Below are 25425 nucleotides of genomic sequence, written 5' to 3' on the forward strand. Positions count from 1 at the left end.
TCTCTAGACTTAGAAAGTTTACTCACTGCAGTGTTAGGGGTTCCCTCATACTTTTAAAACTTAAAGCAGATTTCCAGACCACGCGCTGCAGCTCTGCTGCAGTACATCTCTCAGGCAGCCCTCCAGGTTGAAGTGAGCCCTCCGTACTGATGCAGAACAGCAAGGACCACGCATGGGCATTTTTGGTGCAGAGGGGCGTATGCCAGCCGCTCCGTGCAGGGGCCTGGGGGGCCGGGCAGCGAGGCTGCTCTGGGAGGGCCGGTTCGTGGTGCCCATGCAGGCAGCAGCCCAGAGACAGAACCCAGCAGTGAATGGAGCCCTGTGCTGGGGTGGGAATAATCTGCCCTTTCAGTGCTGCCCGACCTCCAGTGTCCTAGCAACCCACAGCTCTCCGGCTGAATATTTTGTGGTGTTCCTCCTTTACGCATGTCTGATATTGGCTGTGATTTGAGCCTGGCTGATTTCTTAATACAGGTTTCAAACAAAAGGCTCAATACAGGAAAGAGAGAAGAAAGGGCTTCTTAGGAGATAATTTTATAAAACCACCTAGTTTTTTTTCAGTGTAGGAGTTGCACTGGAACGTTTCCTTGCTTGAGAAAGCACCGAGCAGCGAGTCTGTGCGTTACGTCAGCCTTGTGCTTTGTAGGCGTTTTTTATGGGCCACTGAGGGAATGAACCGTGTGTAGGGACAAAATGCATTGGAGAAGAAACAACTGCTTGTGGCCTCAATATGGAAAAAAAAGGTGCAACCAAGTGCTAACTTTTTGAATCTGGTTTTGATTTTTAGCTAGGAAATTGCTGGCCCTTGCGGCCATACAACAAACATGTACGTTCCACACTTAAGTCAGTTAAAGACAGCTCAAATTTTTTTATTATTTTTAAGCCTTATAGTTTTCAGAGGTGTCATTACTTATTGTTGCAGGGCTTTTCTTGTTTTTAACAATTGGAGCTGATAATGCAGAAGGGGTTTTTTATTTTTTTGTGGTGAATGTGTGAAGGCTTTGTAATGACTTCATTTAAGCTAGTCCGCAGTGCCGCAGCCTGTGTCTTCGTAGACAGTTAACCACAGTAACATCTCAGCCAAATTTCCCTTGCTGGACCACTAAATACTTGCATAATAATGAACTTGGGTCCTGCCAAAGCTTGCATGTGAGAGGCTCAGTTCTGGATTGCACTGTCTGCGTCAAGCTGTGTGTCTTGTTCCTCTCTCTGATACGGAGTCAGTCTTTGGGAGACCCAATAGTGAGCACTAAGTTTCTTCAAATAAATAAAACCAGTATTTTTTCCACAACTGGAGTGGTGATGGGGAACTAGTTACATCTTTTGGTCTAACCCACTGCGTGGCAGACCGTGAGGAAACCATTAACACCTGCTGAAAGGAGGAGAACGTCCCATGTTTGCTTTGAAGTGTCTGGTGGCTTTAAATCGTCCCCCCACCATAGGTAAGCTCTTCCAATGAATACGCTCAGTGAAAAAAAAGGTGTGCCTTCTGGTTTGAATGTGTCTTGGCTCTGATTTTTATGCTTTTTAGTGATTTAAACTGGCTTCTGAAACAACAGAGAATTTTTAGTATTCTCTTTAAAGCAATGCCCCAAAACAGAAAAGTATCAATACTAATGGCATTCAGACACACAGTCCTAAAGGAACAGAGTGTAACTAGATCAAGAGAAGCAGCAGGTGGGTGCCCAGGACTGAAACAGAGAATACTGTGAGGTTTGGGTTTAGATTCCTCTTCTCCTCTCCTTGTGCTTCATGAATTGATGTCTCTTGTCCCTTTGTGGAGCGCAATGTTCGCTCTCTCCACCTGTGCATCACAAGCTCTTCTGGCTGGAAGTGAGCTTCTTCCAAGCTGTTTCCACCTCCTCATTTCTACTTCCCTGCAAAAGGGGAGAGGAGGCAATATCCGTGTATTCTCTCCCACCCCATGTGCAGCTGCAGTCTGGAAAAGGGTTGCTCAGTCTCTTGTCGCCCAGGGAAGGCAAGGAGAGTTACGATTATGTGGATCAAAGTTATCTGCAGTATGATTTCAGGATATCCTGCTGAAGTGATATTGTGTTAGCATTTCAGTGAGAACTAGCTACATGGAGGTTTTCATATCTTCAAGTGTGAGATTACTTGTAGTAACACTACGCTAGGTATTAGAAGAACACAGGACTGGATTCTTACATGGATTGTTACCAGAAAAGGTTGTACAGCTACATCAGACTTTGGTCGTGCAAGATGACATTCGTCTTAGTAAGAGGTTCTCTTAAGCATTTTCATCCTGATTATCTATTTCCTAATGAAGCTTCATATCTTTTAGGAATAAATGCTTGATAGTAGACACCATTATCTGAAGAAATCATGTTAGAGGAACCATCCTGAAACAGGATTTACTGCTTTTAAGTGTAGAAATGTACTTATATGCCCAGCTTGATGATAAACTGTCAAATAACAAAGAAACTTGTAGGGCGTGGATTTGTGAAAATGTGGTGATCTGGCATGGAGGAGTAAAAGTATGGTGGAAAAATTGATTAAAACAAAAAAAAAAGAGAGGGAGAGAGAGGGTTGGTGTCTCAGTCTGTGTAAGTTATTTGGAGTCACCACTGACATGGAGGGTGAGGATTTCACCATATGCATTTGGTTTGTGTGCAGCCTCAGCAGACACGAAGCCGTGTGTGCAGTGGTTGTCTTGACCATTGTAATGAACAGTGGTAACACTGGCTGTTGTGACATGGGGTGGGCAAGGAAGGACAGCTGTCCTTGTAATTAATACCTCACAGCATGTTTCTTCATGGTATGTCTGGGGCTACCAGGCAGCCTGATTGATTTTCTTCAGGAGAAGCCTGTTGACTGGTCACAATGTGGGGAGAATGAGGCCAGATTGGGGTTTAGTCTGCAGGGACTGGAGGCTTTAGTGAGGATGACCTCAGATGAAACGGCAACAGATCACTCACAGGTGGAGAAGGAGGGTCCACGAAAAGTTCCAGCTGGGGCCACCGTGCTGCGAGTTGCACCTTCTGTCAGTGCACTGAGACCCTGCCGGAGCGGCTTCAAACCTTAAATCCCTCTTTTCCCAAATGCTCTTAATTGTCTGTCTCACTTGGCTGGTCCTGCAGTTGCTGCTCTGGGACAAACAGCCCCTGAGACTTTCTGTGCATTTCAATGGCCTTTCTGAATAATGTATTCAAGCAGCAAGGGCTCACTGAAACTTAGGCAATCACATAGATAGCTCTGAACATGCACTTAGAAAACATAAATATCTCTGGTGTTTAAGCCTGTGCCTCTAAAAATCCACTCCTATTCTGTGATTTTTTAACCACTGTGTAAGAAATTACATTGTCATTTTGAGGGAGTGGGCTGATATAGGAGAGGTGGACAAGATCTGTCTTCCTTTAGAACAAATTCTGCACACCCTTAGGAAGAAAGTTTTGCAAAGAAGCTGCTGTGTGTTTACTCAGGAGTAGCATTTGGTCCATACAAACCAAACAAAAAGAAGATATCTCTGAAATGCAAGAGCACAGTGACTAATAAAAAGTAGTTTTAAGTAGCTCCAAGTTTGTGAGTTTGTCATTGATCGTTGTCAATGGAAGCGTGAAATGGCAGCAAGCCTCTCAGATTCATTTGAGCATCTTTTCTCCAACAGTGAAGCTAATTCCAGCTCTTATCTTCATTATATCTAAACAAACAGGACCTGAAATAGCATCTTTGTAGATGGACCTAAATCAGTGATGTCTTGACTTAGCTGAAATCTTTAGACATTAGTGCAAATGGTCAGTGTGGTAATGTACTCCTTCATAACTCTTAACTGGGCTGCTGTCTTAAAAATACCCCTGAGATGCCCTTGCTTGTAAAGTAAGCTGGGCGACAGGCTGAATATAAAAGCAAAAGCATTTTCACATTCATGCACTGAATCTCCTCCTTTGACTGTTTGGGTACAGTGGAAGAATGCTAAAATTACAGTGTTCCTTTCTATACACTATTATTTTAACGTGGGCAGCTCTCACCTGCGGCATGAGAGTGGCTAATTTTGAAGTCTATCTCTTATCTGAAACACTCGGGGCTGGAAGATGAGTCACCCAGGTCAGATGCAGTAGTAGGAGTTGAAGAGAAGAGCAGCTAATTGTGTAAATGCTTGCTGCTGGTAAATGCAGTACTTTCACGTTCAGACCTGTAGAGATTGTATAAAAGCGACAGCTTATCATTGCTGAGTTTGCAGTGAAATCCGGCCTGGAGTTTGCAGCAGAATTTTTTGAGGCACAAGTGGTGTTGCAGCGGACCCATGCTCTTTTTTTAGCAAGTTACTTCCAGCAGTGTTAGTAATTTTTAAAGGCTTTTTATGGGTTTTGCAGGTGGATGTGTGGATAAAAGACAGGAAAACTTCAGACATGCAAAACACTTACTGTTATTACAGGTTTATCCAAATATTCCTTAACTTGCCAGTGCCATACAGTAGAAGTACCACATTCTTTGGTTTCATTCCCCTGTACTCTTTATGATATTTGTCTGTGGACACAAATACTCTGGGACAGTAAGGGCATGTCTTCACAGACAAAGCAGGCATCAAACTTTTCAGTGTTTCGACCTGAACCTGTTCCAGTTACAGCTAGCTGCATGCTGGAGAAGACTGGAAATGGTTTTTTTCCTTGAAATACATGTGCTCTCACGTCAGTGGGACCTGATGCTCCTGGTCCTTGGGCAGGACACACACAGGTTCCGATGCTCCTTGTGCTGTAAGCACAGCAATCCTGAGGTTGAAATTCTGTTGAAAGAGCCGATGCCACCAAATTTTACGGTGCAAGCGACTGAAGAGATGATGGCTAGAAGAGCAGGGGATGAACTGGTTTGTTGGGGTAGGAAGGTTGGATAAGAATCGCTGAGTGTAATGTGGTTTAAAAAAGGCGAATATTGGGCATACGGAAATTTTCCATCAGTTCACCTAAATTACATATTAGAAGTTAATTTACTCACAGTTTTCAGATTTGTCTGGGAGGAAAGCCTGGCGTTGGTTTTGACTTGTGGAGCTGGTGACTGAGATCAGAAGACCATGGGGACTGTTCAGAAAGGTCTGGCTTAATAAGGCCCCCCTGTTTCTGAAGAAATACAAGTACACATTAGGATGTGAAAAAAGTTCAAAACCCACTCTAAAGCAGGGGAAGACTGACCTACTTTAATTTCTGCAGCTTTTCTCCAGAGTAAAATTGCGAAGACTTCATTTTAGGAGTAAAACAGCGGATTTTAAAAGCGAAGACATTGAGAAAAGTTATTTATTTTTAAATAAAAAATGTTCATATCCACTTTTTCACATCCACAAAACACTTTTCTAAGCCAGGAAAATCAACACTTTTAAGACACGGTAGCAAAGCTGCCATAGTCCTACTTGAGTTCTCACAACTATATCTAGAAAGAAGGGACTGGGGGTTTCGTTGTTGTTGTTTGGGTTGTGTGCGTGTGTGTAGTTTTTGTTTTGTTTTGTTTTCCCCCCAATCTCTCAGTGAAGTTCTTTCTGCCTACATAAAATCCGTGAGGCTGCTGTAATCTGTCATTATTGTCCCTGTACTTTTCTGAGGCAGCCAGTAGTTCAGGGAGGAAGAAGGATTTCTGCTGTTCGGGGAAAAGGAATGGTGTTTTTTGAGAGCCTCAGTCAGGCTGTAATCTAAGGAACTATTTTATCATGAAAATTACACATAGATGTTAGATGTCTGTCCTAGTGGCTGCTTCTAATTGTGATTTCAGGCCGAAGCTTTGCCTTTTATGAAGGTCACAGCAGATCAGAGCAAGCATTTAGCAGCTTAAGGAGCCAGAGTCTCGCCAGCAAAGACTCCAGGTCGCATTGAAGCCTTGGCTTCGGTGCTGCCTGGTGCAGATTCAGTGGAGACTTTTGGATTCAGGAAATGATAAATTAGAAGTTGTGCTATGAAAGAGCACACCACGAAAAAAAACACCTTTATCGAGTAGAGCAGACCTGACTTGTAGCTGTTAATTTCATGTTGGTGCTCGGTGCCTCAACGTGGCTGTGACCCATGTGAGTCTAGCTGCAGTCTGGCGATTTTGCATGTCAAGAGTGCTTTAGTGCTATCATTCCTTGATAAACGTGAAATATCTGTTGAAAACTGAGATGATTTGAAGTTGACTATATCCCTCAGACAATTTTGGAAGCTATCAGTTCAGTCCTTCTGTTGCCTCCTCTTTAAATTTGATCTTACTTTGCAGGAGTCTTACTTTTAGCAATTACTTCAAATTTTTACTTTAGAAGACCTATTGTTTTGCAGTCAACTATGGTTCTGTTGTCTATCTGAAATTTTCCTACAGAATACGATTTCTTCCAAAGTGTTCAGTCCAGTTCTTTTTTACCAGCAACACTGGTAGAAATTTAGCAGACCCCAGAGGTGAGTCCTGTCCCGTGTTGCTTCAGTATAAATCTGGAAGTTCCCTTGCTTACCATGGGCAGTGTGAAGGAGCACCACTAAAGAGAAAAGACTGAGCATCAGCTGCATAGGAAACCCTTGGCATCTAGATTCTGTGCTATTGCGAGTTTAACTCCTTAGTATTGCAGTGAGCATCATTCAAGTGGAGACAGTCATCATCCCCTGTCTTGGAAGTGTCTACAGTTTAACATTTGGGTATATACAGTACTTGCCCTCTGGTTCAATAGATGTACATGCAATTCATTTTTTAAATATGAGGAGTCTTGCTGGCTGGAAGTTAAGCTTAAGGTTATCCGTGTCTGCAAGTGTTCATACAACTGAGGCTGGAATCCTCTTCATCCCCAGAGTAAAACTGCCTGAGATGCAATGTGTCACCAAGTCATAAGGTGGATATGCTGGATGCTGTCGTGTTACGAACAGGACCGTGTGGGTTACTTCTTCTGGGTGTTTCCATTAGACGTGGGAAACCAGGGATGCATTTTAGCATTTTGGATTTGGGCTGCCTCTCTGACTGGCTGCAGCTCTTGTCACGGGCGAGGAATGGAGAGTCGCTGTGATGGCCCAGTCAAAACCCCCCAGGTGATGGGGAATCTCTTTAGGCATTCCGTATTCCGTATTCAAAGTGTAAAATAGGAGTCCAGCACATCTCTTACCACCACCCCCAGTTTACCCCAAGCAACCAGACTTAATGCAGATGTAATTCCCGTGATATGCCAGGGCAGGGTTTGACCCTCCAATTTAATAGCCTCATGTGTCTGTGAGTAATTAGAAATAAGTAGTAAGGTAAAGTGAAGGAGTATGCTTATGTAATTAAAATTGTGATGGTCTTTATGTTGCCATGCTGTGATACCATGTTAACATCTCTTCCAGTGTTTCATGCTTTTTTTTAAATACAGGCTTTTGAAGCTGGGTGACTGGGTGACAATCCCAGCTTCTGGTGACAGAGCAGGGCTGTTTCTAACTTCTGTAGTTGCTGGAGGAAGGTCATGAAAATGTTGCTTCTTTTTCTGCAACTCAAAACAGAGATGGAAAGAGAAAGTTTTTTAAAAAGTAACATGAGCTTTCACACCAGCCGCTTGGCTGACTTTTGACTTTTTAAGTGCCTGGGGCTGGCAATAAAAGGATTAGGGGGTGCAGCAACCATCTGGCTCTCAAAGCAGGAGGTGCTTCCTTGCAAACTGAGAGGCTGCCTTGTGAGAGAGATGTCCAAATTTTGCTTGGCTTTGTTGTGTCCCCACTCCCATCCATGTGTCTGCCTCCCCACCTCGGTGCACCAAAAATAGTTTTGTTTGCAAATCTTGCAAACAACGTCACCTTTTGAAACAGTGAGTATGGGACAGGTAAAAGGACTAAAAACAGGTGTAGCATTAAAGATGTATTGACCGGCGTCTGCTTGCAGCACACATCAGCCTTGCGTTACACGAGGCAAAAAGTGAATATGTTTTTCCTAGGGATTTGTGTGTGCATCTGTGTTCGTTCCCTCCCTTTCTGGAGATTCAACAGGCAGTTTTGTAGGTCCCCTAACACTGCCATAGGGTGGGCACTTACGGAAAATGCAGTTGGCAATACCAGTCATGACAGTACCAATACCTTTGTATTAGGCATTTGTGCTGTGTGTTCAGTAAAACACAAGGATTTTGCTTGTGGTGTGTTTTAGTAGTGGCGGCAAAATCCAAATGCAACACATCGCTGAGAAAAAAGAGGGAGTTTGCATCATTCGCAAAAGGCATTTTTCCCCCCTTTAGAACATTAGTTTTTTTTATACATGCAGGTATGGAAATTAAATGTTAAGTCACATTTCTAACAGAGCCATTAATGCAGCGTGTGGAGCGGCACAGGGTGGATGTCGCTCCCGAGTGTCCCTGGGACACAAAGCCCCCATCGCAAGGGAAGGCAGAGCAGCTGCTGACGGTGGCTGAATTTCTCCATAGCCCCCGTCCAGCCACTTTTTAAAACATGAGTTGTTCTCATTTTTGTTCGGTGCTATTGACCATGGAAGGAGGGAGGTCTGTGGTGTTTTCCTGTATGAATTTTAGCCCCAATACCAAAGGAAAGGGTTGGAAGGTGTTTCGCTGTCGAAGGGTGAGTGCCAGGGAAGCATTTGGCCGCACGGCTCTGCAGCAGCTCAGCGAAGAGGGGCTGTTGCACCTACAAAGGAGCCTCCCACCTCTGCTTCGGAAAAGAAATTAAAGGAAGAATAGCAGCGTTTTGGTTTAGACATTTTGCCTTTTAAAGGAGGGAGGTAGAAGCTAATCTATCAATATTCTTGAAGCTACCTTATTAACAAGTCTGAGTAATCACTGGCACACAATGTTTTCTCCTAAGCATAAAGGTGCTGGTGGAAAAGTTAAGCTAGATATCTTTAATTGACTTCTGAGTCTGTGCTTTCCTGAAATGACTTTTGAGAAGTTAAAATTCTGGGGAGTCATTTATTTGCAAAGTTGAACATAGGGCATGATTAAAGCCTGTTAATAAATACCAACATTTCCTCTGATTTACGGTTGCTCAGGGCTTGATCTTACTGTCATTTCTACCAGCTGAAGATCTTCAGGTCTTTATATAAACCATTGACTCTATCTACAAGATCCCACCTTCTGAACTTCTTGCAGAATAGGAAGCACTGTACCTCAGCTGTGCAAATGACTGTGCAGGACACTCAGCTGGTGGGTTAAAGTGGATTCTTGGGCTGAAGAATTAAGTGGTGTATTTACATGTGGGGTTTTTTTGGTATCAGGTTTGCAGGCATTTTGCAGTGTAGTGATTAGCGCCATCTTGAATGTTTCCAGGGATGGGGCATCTGCACCTTCTCTATCAACCATCTTGCGCAGCTTTGTGTAGCTGCGGCTGGTTTACCTCAAAGCGTGGGGGGAGCGCAGGTGACTTGGGCGGTTCTGAGACGGAAGGAGCGGATTCCTGATGCTCCCAGGGGCAGGAACACACTCATCCGTATTCACAGGTTTTCATGGCTGAGTGCGTTGGGTTATCTGTGTTCTAAGTGAAAAATGATGCCAAAAGAACTGCATGCAAACTGAGGGAAACTTATTTCAGAGAAGCAGAAATTTGGGGGTTGAGTTCACAGATGAAAATATTTCTGCTGTTCAGAACAACAGCAAACAGAAACTCTTTGAAATACAGCTCATTTAAGATTTGAGGTTCCATTGATGAACTTCCATCCCTGTCCATAGTAGATGAATTGTCACTACACTAAAAATCAAATGTTTTCTGCCTTTCTGATTTCAGGTTTTTGGGGGATTTTTGTTTGTTTGTTTTCTAAAACTGTATCACACCACCCTATTTGTGTATCTTCAATATTTGGGATTATCTATGGAGACTGTAAATTCAGTTGCTAAAGAAGCAAAATAGCCAAGTTTGTAGCTGTTGAGCTGTTGGCTGCCTGTGCTTCTTTCTGTCATTTCTTCCTGCACAGCACTGGCCTGCGAATATACGAGAAATGGAAAGAGGGCGCTGATTGGACTAAATGGCTGTAAACGTTGTGTTTATGGAAATTATAGGGTGTAGTTACCCTTTGTTTCCATCCTGTAGATATATTTTTATGTGTTCTGAACTGCTGATGTCCTTTAAGACATTGTGTAGCCAGTTGCTTGCAGTTGTGCGTTGCAGATTCATAAATTTGCCCTTTTTTACTTCCCCTGACGTCTCTTACCATTGCTATTAAAATCCTTGTTTTGAACCTGCTCATTTTAGATGCCAGACCAGTTTGATCAGACAGTGGTGCTTAACCAGCTGCGCTATTCTGGGATGCTGGAGACAGTCAGGATTCGGAGGGCTGGCTTCCCGGTCCGCAGGCCCTTTCAAGACTTTTATAAAAGGTAAACACGCTGACTTGTGCACTTCAGATGTGTCATGGGTGCCAAATCAACATTCCCATGTTGAGGGATAAAGTGAAGGTCTAATGACAAAACAAAAAATCATATGGCAAAAATAGAACTTGTGTCTTAAATGAAGTAATAAATATTCTTTGGTTGCCAGGTATAAAGTTCTCATGAGAAACTTAACTCTGCCTGAAGATTTAAATGAGAAATGTGCCGTCCTGCTTCGTCTGTATGACAACACAAGCACTGAATGGCAGCTTGGAAAAAATAAGGTAAAATAATCTGGCTGTGCGTATTGTGGGGATGGTGCTTACACAAAGCTGAGGGGACAGGATTTAGACTGCACAGCTGCAGAGATGTAGTTGTAATGGTAATTACTTCTGGCCTTAAAGGAAGTTGTGCGTGGCTGTTGGTGCTCTTGAAACCCTTATAGCAACAATTGATCGTCGTGCTGAGGAATTTGCTGTCTAAGGCACTCAGACACTGACTGGGGATTTCACTCACGGAGAAAGAGCTCATGTGAATTTCCTACCACTGCTCACAAGCAATAGTGCTGGGGAGGATCAGAACTTAAACCACGGTAGCTGGATTTTATTGTTTTTAGAAGTATTGAGCATGTGAGATAACACTTTGTTCTGCTGGGAGCTCCACTCACGCTAGTAAACCCACCTACATGATACCCACTCAGTGGCTGAAATCAGGAGTAGGAATTTCAGCCAGTGTTCATGTGGCAGAAATCAGCTCTAAGTGTGTTTGCTGTCCTACTCTGAGGATCTTTTTCAGAGGTACATTAGACCTCAATGTGTGTCCTACCAGACTACCTTAAATTTGCCCACAACTTTCTTGTCTTAAAAAAAAAAAATCAAAGTATTTTAATTAAAATAATGGAACTTTGAGATATAAAACAATCCACATGTTTCTGCATGCTCGTTTTGCCAGTTTGATTTTGGACAACAGCTGTGTGCAGAGCTTCCCTCCTTGCGAATTTGTGCTCTTAGATTTAATGAATTACGTGAAAGTATTGTGTACCCAGGAGAAGATTCCCCATTGCAGGATCTGAGGTTTCCTAAATGTTAAAAACACCTGGTGCAAAGGACCGGAGAGTGGATTGCAAACACGAGGCCATCACTGCCAAGGTTCAGCCCCCAGGCTTCTGCAGATGGCTTTCTCCTCTGTTTTTTTCTGGGTAACTCTACTTGGTGCTCCCAGGGCTTCTGTAGTGGAGAGAGAATGAGAAACAGATCCTAAAGGAAAGTTTGCTGAATTATGTGCTACATGTGCAGTTTTTCTGTCAAATGTTAGATCTGTGAAAAAACTCTCTCATTACCGTAAGGTAGCAAAAATATTTTGTAAAATCTGATTGATTTCTGTGTGAAACGACCTTCATCCTTATCCTCTTCACCCCACAACTGCATAGTTTTGAATGTTTTCCTCCATTCCTCTGCATGCTTAAGGAGTATGGGAGATGCTACTGGGAAAGTTGATTTCATTATTTTACAGTCATTGTAAAAGATAGCATCTGAAATATTCTGATGGCAATTGAAGTCATATTTCATCCCCTGTTTTCAGACACTGACTTACAAATAATACAGTGATAATGATCAGTGCTTTGCATTATACTTTCAGATGCAGAATATTAACAGCGTTTATGCACAGACCCCAGACAGTGCTGTGGCATCTTAATAGGGCCGGGGCTCACCCCCACCAGGAGCTGCCCGCACATTTATAAGAGTCTTAATAAACAGCTCATTGTAGAAGAGAACAAGAGGACATTGGTTTCAAGCTGAACATGGGATGGGGCACCGTCCTGCCCGTGTTATTTAAAAGGGGCGATAACAGCATTGCAATGATTTAGCTTCAGTGTGAATTCTTCTTGTCTTTCACATCTCAAGCTGCAATGCACCTGCTCAGGAAAAAGCATTAGCCTGAGTTTAACAGGTGCTTAATGTCCATTTTTCTTCAGGAAGTAGCTGGATGCCTTTCTGAAGCAGAATTTTGTTGTGTTTTTAAAGCCTGTACGTGTAGAGCGAATAGATTGCCCACTAAGTGAAAGAATTAGAAAGAGTTGCCCAGTGCAACTCAGATACCAGAACTGTGGGACTTTCTGTGAGCTTTCTTATGTTCCATAGTGTTGAGTAATTAATGGTAAAATGTAATCCCTTTCTAGCTACATTCAAAACTCACAGCTGTGTCTCTCCTCAGGAGTGCTGCTGCTTTGGCTTTGATGATGGGCTTTTTCTCCCCTAAACACAGAGGGAAAACTTTTTTCTACACTCCAAAAGTCTTGTTTGGGGTGGGGTTTTTTTGGGGTTTTTTCAGGAAAAAACCCAAAACTTTTCAAGGAAACATTGCTGTCTTTGCCGCCCTCCTCCCTCAGCAGAGCCCACGCTATCCACGCACTTTTAATCACCACATTGTGATGTGCAGCCTGGTCTCATCCCAGGTAGTCCCAGTGTCACTGAACCAACCGGCTGTTTCCAGCTGCTAAGTAATTTGGGTTGTATTTCAGCCTCTCAAATCAGCAAGTTCATGCTAGGTCCTACACATTTTTTGTCTTGTCTTACTCTTTGGTGGGAAAGCCAGTTTAATGAATCTAGTAACCGTCTTGCTTTTGGAAAAACCCTGCTTCTAATTAGAATTTCCATTCCTGTAATCAGGCTCTTCCCACTGAACCCCCAAGTTAGAGGATCGCCTGCAGATATTTTCTGTTAAGAGGAATATGTTTTGGGTTGTTTTTATTCTCTGTTGAGGAAATGGTGCATTTCTCTCTGAATTCAAAGCTGAGGCTTGCTGCTCAGACTCACATTGGCAGCACCTCGGCTGTCCTTTATCTGTGATGCTCCCCACAAGTTGTTAACCCAGAAGTTTTCTTCTGTAGGTGTTTCTCCGGGAGTCCTTGGAACACAAGTTGGAGAAACAGCGAGAGGTGGAAGTCACCAAGGCAGCAATGATTATCCGAGCACACATCTTAGGTTATGCAGCCCGGTAAGTGACTAGATGAGAATATTAGTGATCAAGCTTTGGAATAAATGGGTTGGGTGTCACGGAGTTAAATCCTTCTGGCACAATTCTTAACTTTTCCTCGAGACCAGGCACCCAAATCCTGTAAGTGGCTTTGGAAAATACCAGCTGGTATCTTTGCCATACCCGTGAATAAAACAAAATGGAGTTTGAATTGTTTTAATATAATCAATGGGACAGTGTGGAAGTTTGGAGGTCAGCCAGCATCCATGTAATTGAATCATGGCATTAGATCCATAGTAGGATCTCCAGCTGGATGGCACCTAGTGGAGCTGCCCCAAGTTACCAGCTGAGATTCAGCTTTATCTTTGTAAGAAAAGAGAAGACAAATAAAACTAACCAGTTTGGTTCTTAAAGAACCATGACATTGGATAACTGATGAATGTTTCGTTTGTTTACCTGGCTTCATGCATTATGTATTAGGTGGAGTTGCTCATCCCATCTGCTTATTTCTCTGCTTTTCCTACAAATCAGATGAGGACAGTTTAAAGAAACTTGTTTGCATAATGAGGTAATTTCTCTTCATGTGTATATTAGTCCTGTCCTTATATCCTGACCAGTATGTTACTGAAAAACTATATTCCTTTTTTAATGACAGAGCTATCCTGCTGTTCGTGATCTTTCTTTTCAGAGACGAGGGGTGACTGTCTCTAAATTCTTGCTCTGCATGTGTGCATACACACAGAGCTGTCCTTTTAGCATCTCCTTGTCAGAGTCATAGGAACATGTAAAGCAAGTAATGTGCATTTCCTTAATGAGGACACAGACAGCGCTGTCATAGAAATGAGAGAATCTCTTTCCTCTCCTATGGAGGAGAGTGGGAATGAGAACAGACCTAGAAATAATAAATTGTTTTGCTACCATGGGCTCATTATTGCAGGTCACCATGGCAAGACTGCTCGCCACTGCTGCTTAGTTCCTTGTTTCCTTATAAATTTACCTTTTTTATTATTATTATTATTATTTTTATTTTTCCTTCTCCCAGGAAGCGATATAGAAAGGTTCTCTACTATGTGGTTGTGATACAGAAGAACTACAGAGCATTCAGTGGTAGGAAAAAGTTCCTGTGCCTGAAGAAAGCAGCCATAATCCTTCAGAAGCAGCGGCGAGGCCAGCTTGCTCGACGTGTTTACAGGGAGCGACTAGAGGAGAAGCGGAGACAGGAGGAGGAAAGGAGAAAAGAGGAGGAAGAAAGGTGCAGAAATGTTGTCTGACATCACTTTCCTGTCTGTGCCACATTAGGTTTTGGTCTGAATAGCCTTTATTTCAGGCTATTCTTGATCAAGTGAGTTTGGAAACCTTTGCTTCTTTTGCTAAAAGAAGCATGTAGCTGTCATCATATTCACAAATACGTCCTTGGTTACCTTATTTTTGGCTGTCTTTTCCATGTGATCTCTCTAAGCTGAGCTATTGCCCTGCAAAGGTATGTGATGAGCTTATGTTGAGCTTGATTTACTAACCTATTTTCTTGCCTCGCTTTCAGGGAAAGACAAAGACAAGAAGCAGAGCGTCTTGCCCAGCAGGTAAATGATATTCTTAATGTTTTCAGCCATCCTGTTTATTTGAGCATCTCAACCCAGCCATTAAAAAAATAAAAGGCATCTGTGGCATTTAAGTTAAACTTATTACAGGAGTTGGCAGATAAAGCCAAAGGAAACTTAATACAGTTGTTTGCATGGAAATTTCTTTCGCCTCATGCTTCATTTGATTTCTGGCAAAGATTGAACTTTTTGCATGTACTTGAACTGTCCAGTATCTGTAAGCAAATGTAATCATACTTTCATTTTTTTCTTGTTTCTTTCTGATGTAGGGATAAGGGTTCTTTTAAATGAACAGTGTGGTGGAAGCACAGTGCTTTAGAAATAAATTTTAAAAAGAAATATTCCACTGGGGGGCTTTATTTTATTATTTTCTTTATATGCAGGCTGAAGAAGAGAGAAAGAAACAGGAACTGGCTGCCATTCAGAAAGCCCAGAAGGAGGCAGAGCTGAAGCAAGAGGTGGAGAAGCAGAAAGAAAGCAGGCAGGTGGAAGAAATCCTGCGTCTGGAAAAAGAAATTGAAGACCTGCAGCGCGTGAAGAAGCAGCAGGAGCTGTCCTTGACAGAGGCTTCATTACAGAGGCTGCAGCAGCTTCGAGACGAGGAGCTCCGGCGGCTCGAGGACGAAGCGTGTCGAGCAGCCCAGGAGTTCCTGGAATCTCTGAACTTTGATGAGATTGATGAATGTGTCCGAAACATTGAGAAGTCTCTCTCTGTGGGCAATGGGTATCCCACTGAGCTGACTGAACAGACTGGAAATGCCTGCAGTGAGAAGCCCAATTTTAACTTCAGCCAGCCGTATCCTGAGGAGGAGGTAGATGAGGGCTTTGAAGCTGATGATGATGCATTTAAGGATTCGCCCAACCCCAGTGAGCATGGCCATTCTGATCAAAGGACCAGTGGCATCAGAACAAGCGATGATTCCTCAGAAGAGGATCCCTATATGAACGATACGGTGGTGCCAACAATTCCTGCTGCTGGCAACACCATGCTTATACCTCCTGCCCATGACACAGTCAGTCTCCACAACTCTTCCAGTGGTGAATCCACGTACTGCATGCCAGAAAATGTATCATGTAGACCCCCAAATTCTGTGGAACTTATTTCTCCAGATGGAGACTACGATTACGACCAAGACGATTATGAAGATGGTGCTATTACTTCGGGCAGCAGTGTGACCTTCTCCAATTCGCACAGTAGCCAGTGGTCACCGGACTACCGATGCTCAGTGGGGACCTACAATAGCTCTGGAGCATATCGGTTTAGCTCTGAAGGAGCTCAGTCTTCTGTAAGTATCATTGTTTTTATTATCTAATAATTGGTATGTGCTTTCTGATTACTTTTTTCCCACTGTGCAGCTGTGGAGTGACCGTAGCTGTTCTTGCAAATGTCTGCGCTCTGTAGTTTGACTCGCTTAGACTGTGTATAGACGTAGTTGTCTGTTGCCATCTAGATGCCACTGGGGTGAGTGCGTTAGTTAGGGATGGCTCTGATGCTGCTTGCAGTCCCAGGCTTGTGCAAGGATGTGGTTCCGTCTGTTTTAATGCAGAACCGCACGGTATTTGGTGAGGAGCACAGTGCGAGACCTTGGATGCTCTTCATCAGCAAAATTGCTCTCTGTGTGCAGGGGCACCAGGTAGCATGGTGGGGAATTGTTATCAGAAAAAACAGCTTCAGTTATGCGTGCAAGTTGCAGCAGCACAGAATAACCTGCTTGGAGAAGTCCCTGAATTACCAGGTGTATTTTGAGATTACTTGGAGGATAAATTTCACATGATCGCAAATCTTAAAATTATTGAGGCAGACACTTATACCGTGGAGCTCTTTCTCAGTGCTGTTTATTGAGTATACTGTGGGCTTCACTCCTACAAATATTTGTTGGAAGAATATGGTTGCCTCTGCCACTCACAGGATACTTCTGTCAGACTGTGTGACAGGGAGAGCGAGAAAGTATTTCAGCAACGCTGACTTATTTGGAAGGAAAAACTCAACACTAAAATATCTATTACAGTTGAGGCAATAAAAAAACAGTCAAAGAGCCATCGTGGTTGCTGGGTTAAGTTGACAGTTCTTGCCTAAGAGGAAAATGCTTGTAGCTTCTCTGTTGAGGACTCCTGCCTGTTGCACAACTCTGGGTGTATGTCAGATAAGGAACAGAAATTCTGATTATTTGGGGTGAGGGTGGAGGAAAGCTCCTACCATCGCTTCTGGAATATGTTTCTTTCTCAAGGCTTTTGTAAACTGTTGCCCACAACGCTTCGGTGATGGAGGGAGGTAGCACAATGTAACATGCCCTGGCCATGCTCTTGCAAAGGGATGACTTTCCTGAGCAGCGGTAAAGCTGTTTCATAGATTTCTTACATGACATCAAGGCCAGTGTGTAATCAAACAGTTCAATCTGCATGTTACCACAAGGTACTCCTTCCTTTGTTAGCTGGATGAAAAATGAGGAATTACGTGCTTCCAGTGCATCATAAAATGTTTTAAATGAAGACTTCTAAACCAATTTTATCTAGAGTCTGTCCTGAGAGATTATTTCACCTTTATTTACTTTATTCTGTAGTTTGAAGACAGCGAAGAAGATTTTGACTCCAGATTTGATACAGATGATGAACTTTCCTACCGGAGGGATTCAGTCTATAGCTGTGTCAGCCTGCCCTACTTTCACAGCTTTCTGTACATGAAAGGTATTGGGTGAATCAAAATTCGCTAAATATACAAAATAACTAAAAATGTTTATTATACCTTGAGCTCAAATTTCTGTAGAGTTAAGCTATTGTCTTGTTTCTCAAAGGGTTGTGGAAAAATAACTTAATTTGAGCTGCTCTCAAATTAAATTATTTGCTTCAGATGCCTTCCATCTACCAGTGTTCTTCCCTCTGCAAAGGAACACCAACATTTTCAGCTGACTCTGTTTCATTTTACACCTTTGCTGGCTCGTAAACAACGGAATCTCTGATATAAATAGAGTAAAATAACTCACACAGTCAAATTGTACCAAATTTTGAGGAAAGCTGATTCATGCGCCTTTTAACGTAGACCACATTCCACATTGCAGATCAGTTTTAATGAGCACTCAACTTATTTTACTGATCAGTCAAATTTCATTTTGGATCCAAAAGACACAAAGAAGGAAATGTGTAGCAAGGGGACCTGGGGGACACTGCAAGAGTGTACACAGGAAATGTGTAGTTAAGATTCTTGTCTTATCTTCTGATAACTGATAGTAAATTATAATCTAGGTGAATCCTTGTGTGGTAGCCATCACTGCGGCATAACTTATTTTCCTGGAATAGGAACAGTGATGAATGTGCACAAACTTATGTTTGTGAGAAAAATAATGTACACAGCCGTCACTAGCACAACTTTCACCCTCTGACATAGTTCACAATAAGTTTTTGTGGAATGACAGGAGTAAATTGGTTTGGTTAAGGCTTTTATGACTGTGGTGTAACTACGGTGCAAGGTGTATTGTCTACCGTAACAAAGCTCATAAGAATTTTAGGCATTAAAACCACACTTTGGCAGGACTGAGCTCACACTGCTGTATTTCCTGCTCTTTAAGTACAGCTTGTCCAGGTTTTGTGGTTTTGAGTTGAACATTGTTACCTCCTGATAACCATAAGTACTTCAGAAAACTGGAGAGAGGAAAGAGTTTAACACTAAACCTTTCTTAAATTATCATTGAAATGCATTGAAAGCAGTGTTGAAGATCTGATTTGTTATATACAATATGAATTTTTAATAATCTGTTATTTACTATATGTATTATGTATAAGTATATATAGTCTTATATATAAGTTACATATTTTTTATGTGGAGATTTATTGTAATTTATAGTTTTAAGGGGTTTTAGATTGCCAACAGTATTGGTGGCCTTAAGGATGCGCAAAGATGAGATCTTTGGTTTCGTGGCTTACAGCAGAGACTGAGTTTAACTGCAGCATCGTTGGTCAGCATCTTCCAGCGTTGGTTTGGTCACCGCTTCTGTTTTGTAATATAATTGTTTGTCTTAACGATGTATAAACCCACATGTGTCTGTCTTGCCAGGTGGCTTAATAAACACATGGAAGCGGCGCTGGTGTGTCCTGAAGGATGAGACCTTCCTGTGGTTTCGTTCCAAGCAGGAAGCACTTAAGCAGGGTTGGCTTCACAAAAAGGGGGGTGGATCATCCACGCTTTCCAGAAGGAACTGGAAGAAACGATGGTTTGTTCTCAGACAGTCCAGGTTGATGTACTTTGAAAACGACAGTGAAGAAAAGCTAAAGGGCTCCATTGATGTCCGGACAGCCAAGTACGTTTATATGTGTTCATATATTAGCCGTAGTTCCTCCTAAATACTTCTTGAGGCTTAATCTGGGAAGACATTGAGTGCCCTGCCTTCAAGTTGTGTGAAAGCAAACATGAGAGTGTGTGTGATGAAGTTATTGAAAGCAAGTGTTGTCCTTACTTGGCTCTCTCCTGTGTCTGCAGAGTGCTCCAGAGCTGAGCCGGTGCCAAATACTTCGGAAAACTGCTGCTATAATGAACCCATCTATGCTTTCTCCCAGACTAGAGGCCCTACTTAGTCTGTAATGATTCCCAAGGCAATTTGGGGCATGTTGCCAAGTCCATAGCTGCAGGCAGACCTAGAATGGAGAGGGTGGAGTTAATACGCTCTGAATATATTTAAGTTAACATGGGTCAAAGCTGTATCTTCTGTATGCATTTACATTTTTCTTTTCATGTTTGAAGTAATTGTGGTGATAAAGTCTTTAAAATGCATATATTCATCTAAAAAAAAATAGAATTACTCAACTTAACTTAGTAACTTATGTCTTGCTAACAAAAGTTCCTTACGCCTTAAAATTTTATGCTTGCTGAAGCATGCACCAAAGAGATTTTCTGAGGAATAGTATTTTTCCTGCGAAAAAGTCACTAGGCTTTATGAACTTACGGGTTATCTATCTAATTTAAAAATTAGAGTGCGCTAATGTTGGTAGTCTCATTCCTGGATAAAAATGTGCCTAGGTTTTCTTCCAAGGTAGAGCAAAATAGAAATGGCTTTAACGCTTGATTCCACACTGCTCCTTGCAATTTGCAAGTATCTGTTTTATTTTGTTAATTTAACAGAGTACTTAAACTAAATTGAAAGTTTAGATTAATCTTTTCTTTGGAAGTCCTGGCTGGAGTCTGATTTCAAGCAGCATGAGCGGAATACTTTCAGTGAGCTTCCTGACTTGCTCTTGTAGAACCAATGGGCTGCTGGCTCTCAAGTAAATCTCGGAATATAGACTGAAGTTCCTACCACCATTTTTTTTGTTTAAACTGAATTTGAATCTGTCTCATGTACCATCTGTTTATTTAGCACGTTTTTCTAATATGTTTAAACCTTCGCTTTTTTTTGTCGCCACTTTGTTTCATTGACTGTGCCCTATAAAAGTTCTTTGCTGAACGTACCTTTAAAACTATGAGGTAAAGGTTGTTGAAACTAACTTGAAATGTAGGTTCAATCAACAACTTGTAAAATAGCTAAAAGAAAGGATGTTTGTATTTAAAGAGCTATATGTTGTGAGAAATAAGCCACAGCTTTTCTAGGAAGCTTCAATATTCGCTGAATGCATTCCTGCCATATCGTGTGACTTACATATTTCACAACTCCATGTAAAGGACCCCGTTCAAGTTAAATGAATCTTAGGCTGATTCATTAGGGAGGTGTTCTGTTGGACACTGATAGTGGGAGAGGAGGAAACCAAATTAAAAAAAAATAGGACAGAATTATAGCTTTTTGCTTTAATAGAAGAGAAATCATCCTTCTGAGTCTGTTAAGCAGAGCTCACGCATAATGTTTATAGGATGGGGATTTATGAGAATAGTATAGGTGATGAAGAAGTATGGCTAATGAAGGAAATAATAAGCTTCAGGCAGGTACAGTAAAACAGAAAAAACAGAATCAAGTTGGCTTCTTAAACTTCGTGAAAACCTGATGTAAAACTTAAATTACTCCTTAAAAATTTTGTGCTTTGTGATCCATATTTGTTTAATATATCAATACTTAGACATCCAAACTACAAATTGGGAAGATGTAACTTTTCAGCAGGTGTGTACTCAGCTTTCTCTGGAAGTCACGTTTGGAATTGTCTTTCTCTAGTGACTCACAACCACACAGAATCACTAATCCAGGTTTTGTTTGCTCTTTGGTTTTAATCTTAAAGAGGACTTGGGTATGCAGTAATTTTAGAAATATACCCTTTTCTTAAGCCAGTTATCCTTGTCTCTTGAGGTTTCATAATACTTTTTCTTTAGTTCTTGTTAAAAAATTAACAGAATAGTCAACTTGGTATAGTGACACTTGTAGTAGTTTGAGTATTTTTACCATATAGGCAGGAAACACAACAACCGTAGTTTGGTGAATTAATGCTGTCTGATAAATGACATTGTGAATCTTGCAAATGAACCTGATTAAGGTTGACTGCTGTTATTTTAAGTATCAGTAGGTTGTGACCCTCTCAGCAGAACAGAATTTTCGAAATGTTGATGATCTCTAATGGTCAATCTTGGCATTTGCTTCTTTACAGAGAGATTGTTGATAATACGGGCAAAGAAAATGGTATTGATCTAATAATGGGCGACAGGACATACCATTTAATTGCTGAGTCTCCTGAGGATGCAAGGTATGAAAATCACCAGGCCTTTTTCTTTTCTTTTTTGTTTGGTTTGGTCTTTCAAGGGGGTCTTGGGGGTGTTTTTTATTCTTTTTTTAACCTCTGTGCCATTCTGGCTTGTGCTTGACATTAATTTGTTTTGCCCACTGTCACAAAATATTCAAATACGTTGCATTTAACACTTTTTCTAAAGGCCTGCTGAGAAGAAAATCTCCTGGCAGACCATCACTGGAAAGAGTCAGACTACCAATGAAAATTTGCCTAGAATTTGGCTGTTACCCATTTATTACTAGCAACTTTCTGAAATACAGTGTGTATGTAGAAAGGCGTCATCAGCCATTGATGCTTGTCTTGTGCTTTACCCTGCTGTGCTTATCTGCATAGAGTAAATCAGTATTTAAGACCCTGTAATCTGACAAAAATAATGTATTATTCTTTAGGGTTGGGATCTGCTTGCCTAAGCAGAGCCTAAAAGTTTTCAGGTAAAAGTTGTAATGTGGTCACTGGCTTTTAGGGTGAAAGTGTGTTCATGAATAAGAAGAGGGTGCCGACGGAGTGTTTCCCTTTCTGCTGATTTAGAAAGGGTCTTGCTTTTGTTGCTGAAGGATCCATATCAAACTGGAGGGAGAGGTTGGTAGGTACAGAGCAAGCTTGACTTGTCAGATCAGATCTTTAAAAAAAAAAGTCCCTACACTGCAGTTCATGCGAGATAATCATATGCTTGCCCTAAAAATCAAGCATTTGAATAAAGTGAACTTAGTAATCACAGCTTATTACCCACTGCCTTGCTGCCCCAAGGCCAGAACACAGGATGCCTATGTCAACATCACTTGAACTCGTTTTGCTCTGAAGCCTTGAAGCTGCTTGGTATTCTGTTCTTTTTAAAGGTCTAATACCTCCTATATCACAGGACCCTGAGTTTAAATTTAGCAACGCTTGCAGTGCAGAATCATTCTTCATTTTTTATACATCCTTAAAATTACCCTTGAAATAAGTATGAGCTTTCCCAGTACTCATTGTTAAGATTCTTGTGTGATGTGAGTATATTTTAAAATGAAGGCTTAGCTAAACTCTCTTCTGTTAGACTTGCGTACATGCCCTAGGGACCAATAAGAAATTATCAGCATAGAGACTTGTCTGGTGTCATGTACCTCTCTCATTTTTTTCTTAAACATGGAGGAGGAGACACTATATGCTATTGTTGTATATTGTACACATCGCACACCATCCATATTAAATACATTTTACCAGTGTATTCCATGTTTCCTTTTTCTCAGTCTTTCCAGAAAACTTTAATGAGGGACATGTGTAAGGATTTGCAAATGGGATGAAGTCAAAGCCTCGCTAATGTTTGGCATTGGTAAAAGTGAAGTACAAAATTATCAGACTGCTTTGGTTCTGGACCTGCTATTGAAAAAATATTTTGTACACTGTCTAGATCACAATCCGAAGTTGCTTTTTGTTCCAATTATGGGAAAAAGCAAGAGAAACCTGACACCCCCCAAAAAAGAGGAATTACTATTTTGATCATGGAAGTGTATTTGAGGAAAGATGTAATGCTTCAGTGGGCAGCTGCTGCTGCTGAGGGTTTAAACCTTTCAAACCCTCCATCTGTCTTCTTCCCTGTTGCTGGGTTCCAGGACTCAGCTGAAGTGCAAAGGAGGTCCTGAGAGGGAACAAAGCAAAATGAGAGTAAAATCTGCCTTGGTCTCCTGCAAAAGTGCCATGATTAATTTCTTTTTCATTGTTTACACAAAGATTACATTAAATTCTGAAAACTCCGAGTTCTTTAAAATCTAATAATGTATTATTACTAACTGTGCAGGCAGTGCTGTGAAGTCTTTTTTGGTTTCAAATAGAAGGTTGATATTTAAAAACATTTGCAATTTCTGAGCCCAAAAATGGAAGCTGAATTGAATTTGTGGGAATCATTTGGTAGATGAGGTTTAATTTTCTTCAGCTGGTGGTTCTTCTCTCTAGATGACCCTTCCCTCGTTTGGAGGGGTTTTCAGTGACCTTGTTTTAAATCCAGCCGAGTAAAGTGTTAAGCACAACCTTTCTGTGGATATTGGTGAGCCTTAACAAAAGAACCAGAACTAAGTATGTTCTCATCTTCTCTGTTGTCTGGCACTCTACATCTTTGTTTTTTCTTTGTGCCTTGCATTGTTTCTAATGAAAGCCTAAGCTGTTAGAACTGATTTAGATGGCAGTGGTACTGCTTGACAGACAACAGAGATTTTCTCAAGCTATTTTGGCAGTTGGGTTCCCAGACACCTATGTGATAGGGAGCAGTCAGCTTCTGAATGCTGGAATTAAGGAGGCAGCACTTCAGTGTCATAAGCATACATTCTTTGACTACAAGCAATTGCAGAGAATATAGCTTTATATTTAAAGCCAGTAGTTTTGCATTTGTTTCCTCAACCTGGTGGTGATAGAGAAACCTCTGCAGAAGAGTGAGCAGTCTGTTTGAAAGGCTGGGCTTTTAAGCCCTTTGAAAGCTTGGCCCCAGGTGATTTTCATTGGAATGGCAAATTCATATCTTAAAGAATGGCATTCAGGAACCCGCTGAACAGGCCAAGCTCTCCCCTCAGATTTCAGTGGGATTGCTTGAAGCAGTTGAGCTTTATCCCATACAAGTGCCAGGAGGGCAGAGATTTCCCAGAAGCAGAAGGTGTGGTTGGAATAAAAATCCTTCTGCAATTGCTGCTCAGCACTAGGGACCAAAGTACTGGGAGCCTCCCTTGCCGGTTTTCCTGTTGTGGATAGAGACAAGGCTACTGGAGTGGCACAAATTAGCTCAGGTTCAACTTCCCTGGCCCTTCCAACAGCTGCATTTTCCAGTGCTCTATAGGGAACAGAAAATTTAGAGGTATTTGCTTGGGGTTTTTACTCTTTTTTCTCTCTCAGTTGTGCTTCTACAAAGGACTCGATAGACTTGGGTCGTGTTTGCAGAAGTATCATCGTAAAAAGTATTATGAGTCACGCCATCAGTGCAGTACAATTTATAATCTGAAGGTTGGGTTTCCCATTAAAGGCTTTGTGTGTAGCTGGTAATGTGTGTTTCTCCAGATGAAATGTGTGGAATGTGTTATAAATGCTCTCTAAGCACTCAGATGTTTCAATGTGCTTACTGCCAGTTTTTCAGAGATGCCCCTTTTTGTACAAGGTTTTTGTCTTTAGGAAGAATGGTATGACATGAGCTTGGTTTAGGAGATCTGGAAGGACTTGTTTGTAAAAGCCTCGCTGCTTTTATGCATGTCGACAAAAGGAATCCTAAGCAGTTTCAAAAACCTGCAGAACCTGCTAGATCTCTGCAGAACAAAGGTGACGAAGGGCTTGTGCAGAAGCAACGTTTTACTTACACCGCCGCCTTTCTCTCCACAGCCAGTGGTTTAGTGTACTGAGTCAAGTCCATGCGTCCACAGAGCAAGAGATTCGAGAGATGCACGATGAGCAGGCAAATCCACAGAATGCTGTGGTAAGTCTAAATCTGAAGAACTTATCAAAGCAGACATTGTTAGAAAACAGGAGCACTGTGGTGGTCACAGCTTCCAAGAGTCACGACCTTGGTTTCCTGATGTGCGGTGGTAGCTGCGACACTGGCTAGAGGCTCCACGTCCTTCAGCCTGTAGCTATACAAGAGGAGACTCTACTCTGACTTCTGACTCCTCTCCCATAATTCACCTTGATGAAAAATGAGTGTTGGTTTTGCAGGTGTTTTTTTCTAGTCCAGTTCTCTATCACACCACAGTGTATGCTTGAGTTTGAAGTTTTGCAAAGATACAGTTATTGAGTAAATTAAAAACCCAAGAGTAGAAAATTTGAGATGTTTCTGGTCCTGTGTTTATCATTCTGTGCAACATACACTGGGAATAAATGAGATAAATTTGGAACCTAATATCAAGCAAAGGGAAATAAAAAACCTTCTGCTTAATGGCTTCAGAAGTTTGTTCTGAGAGGATGCCATTTACATTGGGATGG

At 41.7% G+C, this 25425-nt stretch overlaps 1 protein-coding gene across 1 annotated transcript in view; it reads left to right on the plus strand.

Annotated features, from left to right (window-relative positions):
* MYO10 (myosin X) overlaps window positions 1-25425 on the plus strand; it is a 162180-nt gene that overhangs the window by 120106 nt on the left and 16649 nt on the right. Inside the window, exons 20-29 of the mRNA XM_065052621.1 lie at window positions 10113-10237; window positions 10398-10512; window positions 13119-13225; window positions 14247-14456; window positions 14745-14784; window positions 15186-16088; window positions 17364-17487; window positions 18851-19094; window positions 21358-21453; window positions 24829-24922. Of these exons, the coding sequence (XP_064908693.1) occupies window positions 10113-10237; window positions 10398-10512; window positions 13119-13225; window positions 14247-14456; window positions 14745-14784; window positions 15186-16088; window positions 17364-17487; window positions 18851-19094; window positions 21358-21453; window positions 24829-24922 (2058 nt within the window). The remainder of the gene's footprint in view (window positions 1-10112; window positions 10238-10397; window positions 10513-13118; window positions 13226-14246; window positions 14457-14744; window positions 14785-15185; window positions 16089-17363; window positions 17488-18850; window positions 19095-21357; window positions 21454-24828; window positions 24923-25425) is intronic.

This window comes from Columba livia, chromosome 2 (assembly GCF_036013475.1).
Source record: "Columba livia isolate bColLiv1 breed racing homer chromosome 2, bColLiv1.pat.W.v2, whole genome shotgun sequence".
Lineage (NCBI taxonomy): Eukaryota > Metazoa > Chordata > Aves > Columbiformes > Columbidae > Columba > Columba livia.